Genomic DNA, 14,997 nt, shown 5'->3' with positions numbered 1-14,997 from the left:
ACCAAACTGAATGATGAGGGCATTTCCGTCCAGCAGATGCGAGGAGTAAGGGAAGCTGACGAAAGTGTTTGCTACTGTCTGTCTCCCTCTGTGAAGACAGCACCAAGTTCAGCTTAAGATGGGGTGGGCAAAAGGGCCTCTGCGAGCTGGATCCGGCCAGCCAAATGGGTTGATCTGCCTGTGGAGGCCCTGCCACTCCCCCAGCACCAGACAAATTGGGGCCTGGGATGCGAGCAAAGACTTCACACGCTCCTCCACCCCCAGACCAATCATGATCTGTGGGTGGAGAAGCAGGGAAGTCTCCTGGCCCCGCCCTTACTGCTTGAGGCCCCACCCCTTACAGTGTGGCCCGGAACCACTTGAAAAATTTCTGAAGTGGCCCCCGGCAAAAAAATTATTGCCCACCCCTGGCTTAAGGTATGTTTACTTCAGCTATGTATTTTATGTATCTGGAGTTCTGTACCTTAACTTAGCCTTCCAAGTATAGTATAGACCTGGCCTAAGAAGAGGTTAATGAGATGGGCCCAGACCATGATTCATTCAACTTCAAGCCCGTGGATTTCAGTACATTTGAATGGATTCAAAGTCCCTATGAATACTGCCCTGTCCCACTTCTCCACTGGCAGCGCAGGTGGCTTAATAGCCACAGTACCACTGGCTAACAGCCCTGCAACTATGCATCGATCCTGTCAGAGATGGCATGGAAAGGGGTAGATCAAGAGTAGAAACTGAAAAGAAAAGCATTAGATCCAACAAATAACTTGAGGTGCCTTGCTTGAAAATCTTTTCTTACTCTTTTCCTTGGGATGGTGGGAGTGGCAGCAAAAAGGTAATGGCTCCAGCAGGAGTGAGGGTGAAAAACTAGTAAGGCAATTAGATAGGTTTCCTTTGAAACGAGAGATGCTACCTCAGTTTCCCCATAGGGAAAGATGATGAGCCATGCAGTAACTCCACAAAAAGTGGTTAGTATGGGATCAACATTTTAATAAAGTCATGATAAGTCATATTCTTGGGCATCCACTTCTACTGGGACAAGCAGTTCTCTCATGAATGGTGGGTGAACCTAGGTCTGGGGGAAGAAAGCCCTCCAGCCCTGCTCCTTTTGCCTGAGACCCTGTGCCTGCTACTTATGGCCCCCATGGGAGCTATGTCCCCCCACCTGTTTAAGTGGAGCCCTCCCCCCAGCTCTGATCATGGGTGGCCTGTACTTCCACCCCCAATCAAGCACAGACCACCTGTAGCCTGATTCCTCCAGAGCACGGGCAGTCTCTCCCACCCTCCCCAACCACTTGTGGCCTGAGCACTTGCAAACTGTGGTCCAGCCACAGGTCTCCCTCCCCACAAGTACTTGTGGTCTGCAGCCCAGCCTCTCCAGAGGATGAGTAGCAGCCCACAGACCCCCTGTCCCCGACCATGGAGAAGGTGGGCACCACTCTCTCCCACTCCAGCCTCCTCAGTTCCAGACCAGGAGGAGAACTGGCAGTGCAGGACTGAAGCCCAGGCGCTGAACAGGGAGAACAGAGTGTGGGCGGAGCCAGATAGTGCCTTCTCAAAATGCCTATCTTCCCCTGCCTCTTCTACCTGCTGACGATAAGTTCTCTATTTTTCTAGCCACAGACACTACCAACTTCTTTAAAAAAATCTTTATCTTTACTGTGCAATAGTTAGCAACCAGAACTTGTTGCATAAGATGCATGTATTTCTTGATTCACATGAAGTTCCTATTTTAATAATGATTACGCTTATTCCTCAAATACTCACTGGTACAGGGTGTCCTTCCAAAATGGAATCTATTTTCCTCAAGTTTAATAATTCTGCTTCTTGTAGGAAGCCTGCCTCAGCCCAGACAGCATACAGAATTGGTGCCGCGTGGCCCTAGGAGGGAAAAAAAATCAATTGTAAATGAAGAGCAAATTTTCACAGTATTCGATATTGAGACAAAATAATAATGTATAAACGTGACAAATTCAGCTCCATGGATCCTTTATGTCCACTAAAAGTTTCTTTACAATGTAAGGGACCAAGATCTAAAATGCCTGCAAATAAATCGCTGCTTCATATTGGCTCTAATCCCTTTGCGTTTTTTTGGAGACCTGGGACTTCCACAGATTCCTGCTTTTACTCTATCCATGGTCAAGGACTGCACTAATCAGACTTCCAGCCAAGAAAGAAAGCTTGTGTACCTATTTTAAAGCTCTTAAAGGAGGTCATACTTGAGGAGGGATAGATTCTGTCTTAGGAAGAGCTAATCCAATGGAAGACTTCAAATATTATGAGAGACTTGGGGTACGTCTAGACTACATGCCTCTGTCGCCAGAGGCATGTAGATTAGGCTACCAGACATAGTAAAATGAAGCGGCAATTTAAATAATCGCCGCTTCATTTAAATTTACATGGCTGCCGCGCTGAGCCGACAAACAGCTGATCAGCTGATTGTCGGCTCAGCGCGATAGTCTGGACGCGCGGGTGTCGACATCAAAGGTATTTGTCGACCACCCAGGTATGCCTCCTGGGATGAGGTTTACCTGGGTGGTCGTCAAATACCTTTGATGTCAACACCCACGCGTCCAGACTATCGCGCTGAGCCGACAAACAGCTGATTAGCTGTTTGTCGGCTCAGCGCGGCAGCCATGTAAATTTAAATGAAGCGGCGATTATTTAAATCGCCGCTTCATTTTACTATGTCTGGTAGCCTAATCTACATGCCTCTGGCGACAGAGGCATGTAGTCTAGACGTACCCTATAACTTGGACTCTACATTTAATGGGAGGAGACTGAACTACTGGGTAACACAACCAGGAGAACCAGTGTTTCTGAATAATGAGATGCTGAGTTTTGTCCCAGTTGGAGCTTTTTAAGTATGTACGGATTTAAGATTAAATTCAGTGAGTAGTAACTATCGCAATTAGAGAACTTGAATCCACAAGTCACTGTGCCCAAGTTTGAATCTAATGTGGAGCCCAAAGCGGTGGAAGGACAGAAGTCTTCATCTCAAGGACAGAAGTCTTCATCACTGGGGTGGGGTGGAATCTAAAGCAGAATCAAGTTCTTTGAAGTGATTCCCTCTTCCTATCAGCATCATCTCAAAAATTGTCTGGTTTCTTTAGCTAGCTAGTTGCTCCTCCTCCAGGTACTGAATTCATATAAGCTCCAAGAAAGCTGAGAGGAATTGCTATAAACATTTCCCCTCTAGAGGGTGACTATCTATGTTCCAAATTTCAGCCTGATCATGCCAAAATTCAGATTCCCTATTTGCAGTCCATTCTGCAGTCTGCTGGGATGCTCCCTAGTTTCAGACTGTATAACACCACCTGGTACAGTAATTTTGCCACTTTTTCTTAACAATATTTGATGTCTGAAATGCCACTTACCATAAAGTATTTCAAAGCACTTTGTAAACTCAAATGTATACTTAGGGTATCTGCCACAGAAGATGATAGCAATATGTTTAACACCACAGAACAGTTTAGAACAGAAAATAGAGGACTTCATACAGACTTTAAACAACAAGGATGTAATTACCTGAGCTGAAATTTATTCAGAATTCCAAGCTAACATCCCACTCTGACTAAAAGTGCCATGGAAACTTTGATGTCCTCAGAACATTTGTTTTATTTCTTAGCTGAATAAACTACACCTTCAGAAGCACTGTTCTCTTTAGTATCTTATTAGTGAATAGGGAAAGAATGTCACCCGCTGAACTGCAATTGCTACTTCCCATCATGCTCCTAAGAACGCTCCCAACACTGTACTAAGATAGCATGACAAACATCAGAGCTCTGGAAAGGATCACAGTAAAGGCAAGATGGCCACAGACAGAAGGGACATCACAAAAAGCTTAACCATAACTTATGGGTTAAAATACACATAATGGCATATTTTTTGGCTTTGCCTTTAAATTACATTGCTTCTGGATAGATTTCTCATATAGTACCAGGAAAGAATATAAAACATTTGTAATTCAACAACTCAACTGCTTAAGTATTTTGAATGTTACAGCAACACACTGACACACAGAAATCCGGAAGTTCCTTTCAGGCTTATCCTTTCCCATGTTCGGCAAGATTTTATTTGGCATTTTCCTCTTTTCTCACATAAGATAATCTTAAAATTCTTTTCAAAAGATTTTTATTGCCATTACTAGAGTTGCATACTGATAAGACCAAATATTAGTCAAGAAAACAAATATGTTTATTTAGCAAACAACTAATCTATGAATTAGATTGAGAAAGTATATTCCAACTAGTTCTGGTTCTTACCTTTGAGAGTACAAACCGGTCATTGCTGGGGTTTCGGGGATCTTTTGCTTTGTACTTCATGGTATGAAAAAAGAGCACAGACATGATCTCTGCTGCACTGCAACATGATGTCGGGTGGCTACAAGTCAAAGCAGATACAAGATTATCATTACTACTGTCAACTTGCATCCATATAATTAGAATACCAGCTTGCTAGTCCTCTATTCCTCATTGTTAACATACGTAATTCTAAGTGCTTTTGATTGCCCAAACCATCTACTGTTATCCTACTACCAATTAGCTGTACTTTAAGAGCATACAATGTCTTGTTATCTAAACCAAAGTGGATGTTAAAATGCAGGCCTTACAGATAGGTCACTGGCTTATCTGTTTGGGCACTCTATTCCTCTCCACACCAAGGAATGTCATCACAATCAGCAATTCTAAGGTGTAAGAGAGAATATGCAATACGTGCTTGAAATTATTCTGTTCATTTATCAGTAGGAGTAAAATTAATCCTAAAGCAGAGGGCAAGAGCAGCGGCCTTCAGGCACTTAGAACTCACATTAAATGAGCAGGGGTAAGTGTGATTCAGTATCTTGTGCAGGCCCTTTGCATAGGGGAGAATGTCACCCTCAAAATGCTGTGTGTTTTAGAGAGCTCTGAGACTTTTAAAAACGTATTACATAAACCCCAACTACATTCTATCTTGTATCATAAGAGCAACTATCATAAAGAGACTTTGAAAGAATGTGTCTTATAAGATAGTATTAAATAATAGAAACGTTTCTCTCATTTTATTTCCATGTCAATAAAACAAATTTTTAGGTAGCGAAAACTGGAAGGATCATTTTATGATAATTAGTTTATTTGTGGTAATTTTAATTAAGGGTGTTAAATTTCTATTAATCACTTAATCGAGCGGTCAATGGAAATTCCATCAACTACTCGATTAATCAGTGGTGGGGCGCCTGCTATCCCTGATGCACCTCTGCCTTTTAAATGTAGTAAGAGCTGGCTGCAGCTTTTACATTTAAAAGGCAGAGACACAGTGAGGAACCTGGGATGAGTGGGGACTCAAGCAGTCCCCACTCATGCCAGGTCCTACCTGCTGCACCCCCACAAGGCTCTTACTATCTTTAAAAGGCAGAGGTGCAGCAGTTGGGACCCAGCACAAGCCGGAACTTCTTTAATCCCCACTTGCGCCATTTCCCCTGCTGCACCTCTGCTTCCCCTGACCCCCCTCCCCACAGAGATGGTGCTGGGAGACAACTTGCTTTTAAGCTGGCTCCCACCAGCACTGGCTCCTGCTTCCCTACCCCCCCCCCCCCATGCTGCCTCTGATACAGAGGTAACAATGGGAGGGGGTGACTAGTAAAGTAGTGACTCAACTACTTAGGCTTATCAGGGTAGTCAACTTACATCCCTAATTTTAACAACATGATCAAGTTCTGCAACTGAAAAATGATGATTTGTTTCATTTATGACTAATGGAAAGCTGAGTATTTTCTAACATTTAGAGTGTGAAATATTGAGCAAGTTGATACATTTCAGTATCTTGGTTCCATTGATGTTGGGGCACTTTTTCCACAGTCTTTAATGGGCTCACAAAGGATTATTTCAACCATATATTGCTATAAAAGCTCAGAAGTGTGCACCCCAATTTCAGAAATAATCATGCCAGACAGCATATTAACCAGGGATGTAAAATCCCATTTAATTGTCTAACCAATTAAATATATTGTTTAACCAGTAAACTAAAAGGGAGGCAAGTGTGGGGATAGAGAGAGTGCTCCAGCACAGCAGTAGCAGCCTCCTCACCCCAAAGGCAGAGGTTGCTCCATCCTCCTAGTCAGAGCAGCTCCTGTCCACAGTGGGCCCCATGGGGCTGGAGCAACCCCATGCCCACAGCAGGCAGGGAGCTATTTCAGCCCCACTGGTTAATCAAAACCGGTAAGCTTCACCCGTTAAGAGTGAGGCTTACTAGTTAAATCTTCACCATCCACAATATTAACTAGAAGAGGGTGAAAACATGAAAGGTGGTGTTTCCAGCTGTGGATGGCAAATTATTGGGCAGTAGTGTTTCAAATGTCACAGAAAGGTATTCTTACACTGTTACTAGTATTCCCTAGCATTACAAACAATTACCATTTGAAGTTACTATCCACCCTTATACATTCTATGGGCATCACTGCCCAAAAAATGAACACACAGAATTGTATACCTGGCTGTGATTTATAAATACAGGCAGTCCCCGGGTTACATGGATCCGACTTACATCGGATCCCTACTTACAAACGGGGTGAGGCAACCCCGCACTAGCTGCTTCCCCCCAGCAGACCAGGGAGACACGAAGCTAGGGCCCCCCCGCCCCAGCATACCAGGGAGCAGCTTTTCTCAGCAGACACCTCAGCTTGAGAATAAAGGACTGAGTGAAGTGAGGTGTGGGAGAATAAAACTGAGCTCTGGAGAAATGTTTGGCTAGAGTTTCCCCTACAATATGTACCAGTTCCGACTTACATACAAATTCAACTTAAGAACAAACCTACAGTCCCATTCTTGTACGTAACCCGGGGACTGCCTGTATCTCTGAATATATAGATTTTCATGTGCAGTCTTGACATTAAATGCATTCCTAATAGAAGGCATTTTAGCCTCCTTGAAAACACGGCCTCTGTTTTTCACCGTTTATTTGCCAATTACCTCACAAGTAATTTTAGGATTTTGATTAGACCCCAAAGTAGCAATTTTCAGGCATTAATTAATATGAAAGAGGAATATTCTTGATCTCAGCAGTCACTATGTGATGAACTAATGGCTAAACACATCAGTACTGGGCTTGGAAGGAAACTCCAGTGTTCAAATTAGAAGGTGGTTTTCTTGTCTACAAATATTTACCAGTAAGCTTTTAATATAATATTCATTTAAAACCTGAAGCCCTATTTATAAAGCAAGAACACTTTAGTTAAGAATATCACCCAGATAAACTTTTATTTTCCATGTCTACAATTCCATGCATGTTAGGATTAATAAACAGTTTACAGTACAACTTAAATCGGAATACAAATATTTTTGCTAGTGGCACTTCTCCCCCTCCCGGCTAATACTCTCTTATTTCAGTATGAAGTTAGACACATGCAAACACTCTTGCAAAATGCAAAGTAAAGATTAGTGTCCATCCCCTAGTAGGCACTCAAACACTAGGAACCAAAATAATTAGGTTTAAACCATGATTCAAACATAGATTAGTAAATACTTATACATGTGAGTTAATCCTTACATGCTTGTTCAAACTTTTCATTATACTTAACCATATTGCTATGAACTCTTGGTCTTGGGAAAAAAGGTTTTAAGCAACCTAGAATGGTGAGCATATGAAAAAAATAAAAATAAAAAAATGTATAAAACATAAGAAGTTGACTCAAAAAAAAAAGATTGCAGAACTACTGGTTAATTAAATGCTTTTTTATTTTAGAAAAATAACTCAAGGTGAGACTGTACATCAGATACTACAAATCAATCTCAAAACAATGTACAGAATTCCGTTTGATCAGGTAGAAAGATCTACCTGTGCTAAGATACAATAAAACCCAAGGCACAGTTTATTAGGTCTAAATCGATAGCAAAAAGTTATTTATTAGAAAGAGAAAAATATGACAAACAATATCTTTGCACTACCCATACATAATCTTCTATGTTCCATTCAGAATTGACATCCAATTTTGAATTTTAAGAAGGTGGTATGGTTTGTAAAATTCATTGTCAGCTGGCTTTTATAGAAACATCACCATACTTTTGAATTTGTTTCCAATAAACAAGAGAATACAAGGAATTAGGTTCTGCATCTCCAGCTCTTGAAGGAAATCCTGGCTCAGTTAATGTAGCCAAGTTTATAGTCTTGATTAGGGATGTTACTCATTGTTTAAAATGTTAACCGGTTGAACACTAGGTTTAACTGGTTAACCTTAAAGCAGACTCCCTTCTGAGACACAGAGGGTTGATCCAGCCCAGCTGAGCCATGGGTTAACAGATTATCTGTTTAAAATGTTAACCGGTTGAACACTAGGTTTAACTGGTTAACCTTAAAGCGGACTCCCTTCTGAGACACAGAGGGTTGATCCAGCCCAGCTGAGCCATGGGTTAACAGATTATCTGTAAACATCACCCAGCAAGGGAGATGCTTAGCAGGTAACCAGTTCATCGGTTAAACCTTTATATCCCTAGTCCTGCTATATATTTAAATAGCTACAAATGCAGCTAGAAGGGGCTTAATTAAAAAGAACAATATTGGGGAAAAAAACCTGCCAAAACTAAAAAATAATCATTCTAAGGTAACAATATCTGTTTATACCCCAAATTGTGAAACTTAACTGCTTCTAAAGAAATTCTTGCAGCTTCCACTTTTCAGAATCTTATCAAATCTTACAAGTAAACCATTGTTTCAAGAACTGCAGAAGTTCACCCTTTAATTTTTTTTCAAACTCCGTATCTCCTAACAGTCAAGACTATCAACTATGGCCAAAATGCCACTGGCATTAATAAAAGATCATCTTTTCCTCTACACAAACCCAGTGAAGATGCAGCACAAAAAGTGACAGTTCAATTTTACAATTAGCTAATTTAAATGCACCAGCTGGAAAAAAAAATAATGGAAGAGCTTGTCTGTCCACAAGGAAAAGAAAATAAACAATAATAGTCACGTTTATTAATCACACTGTCATGACTACAGTTGTGCAAAACTGTTTATTAAGAGAAGGACTAAAAACACCTAATCTCACATATCTGTAACTATGGACACTCTCAGGTGAATGAAGATGATAATCAATCTTCATTGTGAATTACCTAAATGTAGTTTTGTTAATGGACATATTGATTTTATATTTATTCATCTACTTTGATTTCCAAATACAATTGCAGTGGATTAACAGGAGAGTTTAAACATTTATTTGCCCATAAAACTGCATGTTTTAGTGGAACTGGAATAGCCCTAGCATCTCTAAATTTCACACATTATCTTGCAGGATCAAGATCCCAGATCCTTCCATCCTCATTCAGGCAAGCTCCCATGGTCTTCAATGAGAGTTTAATATGAGTAAAACTGCAGTAACTAGCTAATGTATCCTCATCTCACAATACTTATTGCAACACAGGTCATAATTCACAAAGTCACTTCCTTCAAGGAAGTCCACAAGTTCTCTTTTGTTCTTAAATGCTTTAATTTCAAGCATTTCCTGTATCTTTTCTTAATACTTCTGCACACAAACCATATTTAAAAACAAATTAACTTCCTTAAAACAGTTAATGTACAATGTGACTCAGATATAGTCTTTCTTTGCAATGAGCCTGTAATCAAATGTATTTGTATGCAGTGTTGTAGTCTTGTGGATCCCAAGATAGAGAGACAAGATGGGTGAGGTTATATCTTTTATTGGACCAACTTTTGTGGGTGAGAGAGAAAACTTGTGTCTCTCTCCAACAGAAGTTGCTCTAATAATTATCTTATCCACCTTGTCCTTCAAACGTAACTGAAAATCATGACCATTCTGTTCTATTTACTTTCTCACCCTGAGCGTCAAATTCTTATACTTGCCTTGTTCAGGTAATAAATATTTGGACAGAAGTATGCAGATATATGGCTGTGTGAGCTTGATTTGATTCCCTAGTGCTAATCAGACTGCTCTTGAAACTTTGCTCTTTCCTCCTATTAAATGCACTGCTGTGTCACCATCCTGGTTGATCAAGTCTCATTTATCAAGAAAACATCACTTGTCATGACAATATTCCCTGTGCTTTCCATATTTCATAACCAAGTTATTTCAGACTTTTCCCATTATTACGATGTAGTAAACAAATTAATGTGATTTTATTTTTGTGTTGCAAGTATTGAGTATTTTTATACATATACAAATAAAATATCAAGGAAACCTTTTTACCATTTTTCATATATTTTAAAATAAGTCAACTATAGCAAATCATTCCATTCCTACACTAAGGATTATAATCAGATATTGTTTCAAAACTGTTGAGGGGTTTTAATCCTGCTGCAAGTGAAGTCAATGGGAGTGTTACTACTGAACTGAAGGGGAGCAGAAGAGGGAACTACAGGTAAGTCTAGACTACATCCCTCTATCGGCAGAGGGATGTAAATGAGGCACTTTGAAAGTGCAAATGAAGCAGGGATTTAAATATCCCACGCTTCATTTGCATAATCGCATGATGGTGCTCTTTCGAACAAGTGCCAGTTTGAAAGTAAAACCGAAAGTAAAGACTGCCATTTTCGAAAGAACCACATCTAGACCGGTTTTACTTTCGAAATGGCACTTGTTCAAAAGAGCATAATGATGCGATTATGCAAATGAAGCACAGGATATTTAAATCACCGCTTCATTTGTGCTTTTAAAGTGCCTCATTTACATTACTCTGCAGAGAGGGATGTAGTCTAGACACAGCATAAGTCTATGCCGAGTTCCTTGACAAATGCTGTAAATATAAAAAATGAATAAAGAGGAACTGGTGAACACTCTGAATTTCAAAGTACCATCCAGACTAGACCAAATGAAACCAAGCATCTAAAATTAAGCCTGCAACAGGCTGAACATCCTCAACTTCCATTGACTTGGTAGCTTACAGGAATAAGCCAAAAAGTATCTTCTCAGTGGCTGTGTCTACACTGGTGCCTTCTTGCGCGAAAACGGCCGCTCTTGTGCAAAAACACGCCGCCTGTCTACAATGGCTGTGCATTCTTGCACAAGTAAACTGCTGTTGTACTGTAGAAAATTTGGGCTCCTTGCACGAGAACTCTGACGCTCCCTTTCAGGAAGAAGCCCTCTTGCGCAAGAGCTCTTCCAGAAGAGGCCGGTGTAGACAGGCAACATGCATTTCTTGCACAAGAAGCCCCTATGGTTAAAATGGCCATCAGAGCTTTCTTGCACAAGAGAGCGTCTACATTGGCATGGATGCTCTTGCGCAAAAGCACATGCCAGTGTAGATGCTCTCTTGTGGAAGAGTTTTTACACAGGAACTCTTCCGCAAAAGAGTTCTTGGGCAAGAAGCTGCCAGTGTAGACGTAGCCACAGTGTATATGGAGCGACAAAAAGCAAAAGAGAACTATCAACTTTCAATACAACACACAGAAACAAAATGTAAAAAATTTCTTATGCCAGAAACACAATTAAGATGTTAGTAAATTGGACAGATTTAAAATATTTTGTTGTAGACTAGTCTTTCCTATTAAGGCCTTAGTATCCACGGGACTACTTGTCCAATTCTTCTGTTTGAAAAGATGCATTTACAAACCATCTTTCAAAGGAGTAAATAAAATATAAATTGCAAAAAAGAATTCAGAGTCAGCATTCTACAATGAAAAGCTGAAGTGTGATGTTCAGCCAAAACTCTGGCTTTAATTTTGTATAAACAAACATGGATACTATTTTTCCATACATACAACATTATCAAAGCAAGGCTAACTCTGGAATTGGTACTAAACCCCATCCAGAGGCCTTAATAAACTGCCCATTTGAGATGCAGGCATTTTGCAGATAATCCCATTTGGGCTAACTTGAAATTCTGTAGAGAATTAGTTCCAACTGAGAGGCACAAAATGAAAAGGTTTGGCCCTAGGCATAAATTCTTTAGTTCTGAGATTAATTCAGCATTCCTGCTTTCTTTCTTTCTTTCTTTCCAGTCATAGTATATTTACTAGTACAGTGAACCTATACACACTTTGTTAACAATCAAATTTCCCCAAAAGGGTCATAATTAAGCTGTCAAAATGTTAAGTGCACGCTTTCTCAACCTGAATCCTGTCCAATCTTGCATCATCAAAGCTAATAAATACATGAGTAAAAGAAGCAATGTTCCAGAAAGACAAAATGCAAATCACTGTCTGCTCCGCCCCTCCCCTGCACACAAAGGAATCCATCCCCCCTTTCATGAACATATACCCAAAGTCACACAGGTAGGACACTGAGAAGGAAGGTTCAGCCCTGATGTTTAACAGTTATCTATCTTATCTTTAAACTGACTAGTTTTTAAACAAACTCTCCAACATGAAGGATTTTTATCACTGCTCTTATCTCACACATACACTCCATATATACCCCTTTTATAAACATCCATTCCCCCACATAGCTTGCCTCTAAACCATACCCCATATATAAGCATCCATTCCCCCACATAGCTTGCTTCTAAACCTTTGCATACACCCCAATACAGTACACAACCCTCCATGCAAAAATGGACTCCACTGAACTTTACTCAAACAGCAGTCCTGAGGTACTAGGGCTATGAACTGCAAAGTGTGTTGACAGTGCCAAATTAAACACTGTCTAAACATATATTCCCACCCATATATACATACATACTACCCCAAATTGTTTAGTAGCTGTATCTTTTTATTTGTGCAAAAAATGGTTCCACATCAAATTCTCTACAGAAGGGCTTCACTGAACTGCACCAAGGAGTTCACATTAAAAGGGACAGTGATTCAACCTTTGCTCATTTCAAGTTTTGGGAAATGCAACTACTGTACTTCTTCAAAACTCCAGATTTCCTAATACTGAAAATTCTCTCAAATCAGCCCATCCCATACTGTGCATTTGCTCCCAGAAACACCGTGCAGCACTGCAGACAAACTCCCTACATATGGTTCAGCAGTCACCTGCTGCAGATTTTAAAACTCAGTAAAAATGAAATCTAGGGGCAAATTCTGCTTTCAGTTACTCCAGTAAGACCCCATTGAACTCAAAACCAGTAACTGTATTGGACAGTGTAGCCACAGCCGAGGGCAGTATCTGGGCCACTTCATTTCACTAGCCAAGTGACCTGCAAATTGGGAAAGTGGGAGGACAGAGGAAAAAGCGAGGTTGTAGGACTAACACAAGGGGCAGGTGGAGGCCACTGGACTGGGCAGAAGGAAGGGGGGTCTGGGAAGAATTACACGGAAGGCCTAAGATTGGAGGTAGTGATAGAGGATAAGCAGGGGACAGGCTGCACGAGGAGGCAGTGAGAGGGGGACTGCAGAAGGGCAGCCTGCACGGAGGGGTTGATGGGGGGAGGCTGCAAAGAAAGCAGAGCTAGGAGCAGGCCACACAAAGGGGGTGCGGGAGGCGGGCGTGCAGCGTGAGAATCTGTGGGGCTGGTGCCCGGCCGCAGGAGGGGGGCACAAGAGAAAAGTAAGCAGCGTGGGGGGGGCGGCTGCCAGGCCTCATGGGGGAGGAGTAGAGATGCGAGAATCTGTGGGGCGGATGCCCGGCCGCACGAGGGGGGCGCTGGAGGCGGCCGAGAATCGCGGGGATCTGTGGGGCGGGTGCCCGGCCACACGAGGGGGGGCGCAGGAGGCGGCCGAGGAGCACAGGGCTCTGTGGGGCGGGTGCCCGGCCGCACGAGGGGGGCGCAGGAGGCGGCCGAGGAGCACGGGGCTCTGTGGGGGGGGTGCCCGGCCGCACGAGGGGGGGCGCAGGAGGCGGCCGAGGAGCACGGGGCTCTGTGGGGGGGGTGCCAGGCCGCACGAGGGGGGGCGCGGGAGGCAGGCGAGGAGCGCGGGGCTCTGTGGGGCGGGTGCCGGCGCCAGGCCGGAGCCCCGGACTCACCCGGAGCCGGCGGCGGTGGTGGCCCGGATGGAGCTGATGCGCAGCCGGTTGGCCGCGTCCTTCAGGGCCTGCAGAGCCTGCTGGTCGGGTTTGTGATAAGCCTCCATGGTGCGGCGGGAGAGCGCGGGGCCTGGCCTAGGAGCAGAGTGAGGGACCGTCCGCGCCGCCTGCCGGCTCCAGCGAGACACACCCAGGCCGCCGTGGGGCCACCCACAGGCGGGGCCAGCCCGAGCTGCCGCTGGGATTAGCGGGTCGGCGGCCGGGCACGGGGTGGGATTGCCATGGGGATTAGGGCCTGGCGCTCGGGATTAAGGGGTTGGGTGAGGGGTGTAGCGGCGGGAATTAGGCGGCAGCGCCGCAGGAAGTCCCAGGCTACGAGCAAAGGATCTCCCCCCAGTTAGACCCCCCCCCCCCGGGAACAGAAGCTGCTTTCCACTGACTGTGGCTGCGTTTCAATGCGCTGTGCCAAGGCTGTAAACCAAGCACGTGCGAGACACGGCTCGTTACGGCACGTGCAGCGCAACAAGGCAGGGATGGCGCAGCAGATCTGCAGCCTTTCCCCAGCCAAGGAGCCCTACAGGGGTAGGATTGCAGAACCGGCATCCTCTTACCGTTAGATAAAGCTGATCTTTCATCATTCTACTCTATGGCCGTGTCTAGACTGGCTAGTTTTTCCGGAAAATCAGCCTCACCAAAGCCAAATAAAGGGGAATGATGACATCTCTGGATCTGCTGGCAATGCTCCTCTTAATGCAACCTAATATGCCATTAGCCTTCTTGGCTACAAGGGCCCCCTGTTGACTCATATCGAGCTTCTCATCCACTGTAACCCCCAGGTCCTTTTCTGCAGAACTACTACTTAACCGGTTGGTCCCCAGGGACAGAGAGTGTTGGGGTCACTGGCACAAGGGATGTAGGGGTGCAGGAATCAGGATTGATGTGTATGAGGGGCTCAGGGCAGGGGACTGGGATGTGTGGGAGTTGCAGGAGGCAGGGCTAGGGGGTGGGAAGGAGAGTATGTGCAGAGAACCCTGGGATTGGATTACCTTGCCTGGATGGGGCTGGGCTGCTGCACCCAGGCAGCAATGGCTAGATGAGGGGCTGGGCCAGGATTGACACAGCTGGATCATGGCCTCCCCTCCTATCCATGCCACGGAAGAAGATGGGGG

At 43.5% G+C, this 14,997-nt stretch overlaps 1 protein-coding gene across 1 annotated transcript in view; it reads right to left on the bottom strand.

Annotated features, from left to right (window-relative positions):
* Positions 1–14,179, bottom strand: part of TKT (transketolase) — a 39,958-nt gene extending 25,779 nt beyond the window's left edge. The window contains exons 1-3 of the mRNA XM_075938916.1: positions 13,829–14,179; positions 4,260–4,377; positions 1,762–1,875 (exon numbers count right to left, since the gene is read on the bottom strand). Coding sequence (XP_075795031.1) covers positions 1,762–1,875; positions 4,260–4,377; positions 13,829–13,935 — 339 coding nt within the window. The 5' untranslated portion in view covers positions 13,936–14,179. The remainder of the gene's footprint in view (positions 1–1,761; positions 1,876–4,259; positions 4,378–13,828) is intronic.
* Positions 14,180–14,997: the final 818 nt, after the last annotated feature.

The sequence above is a fragment of the Pelodiscus sinensis genome, chromosome 11, assembly GCF_049634645.1.
Source record: "Pelodiscus sinensis isolate JC-2024 chromosome 11, ASM4963464v1, whole genome shotgun sequence".
In the NCBI taxonomy this organism is placed as follows: domain Eukaryota; kingdom Metazoa; phylum Chordata; order Testudines; family Trionychidae; genus Pelodiscus; species Pelodiscus sinensis.
The sequence above is the reverse complement of the archived record's forward strand: the minus strand, read 5'-3'. Positions and strand labels throughout refer to the sequence as shown.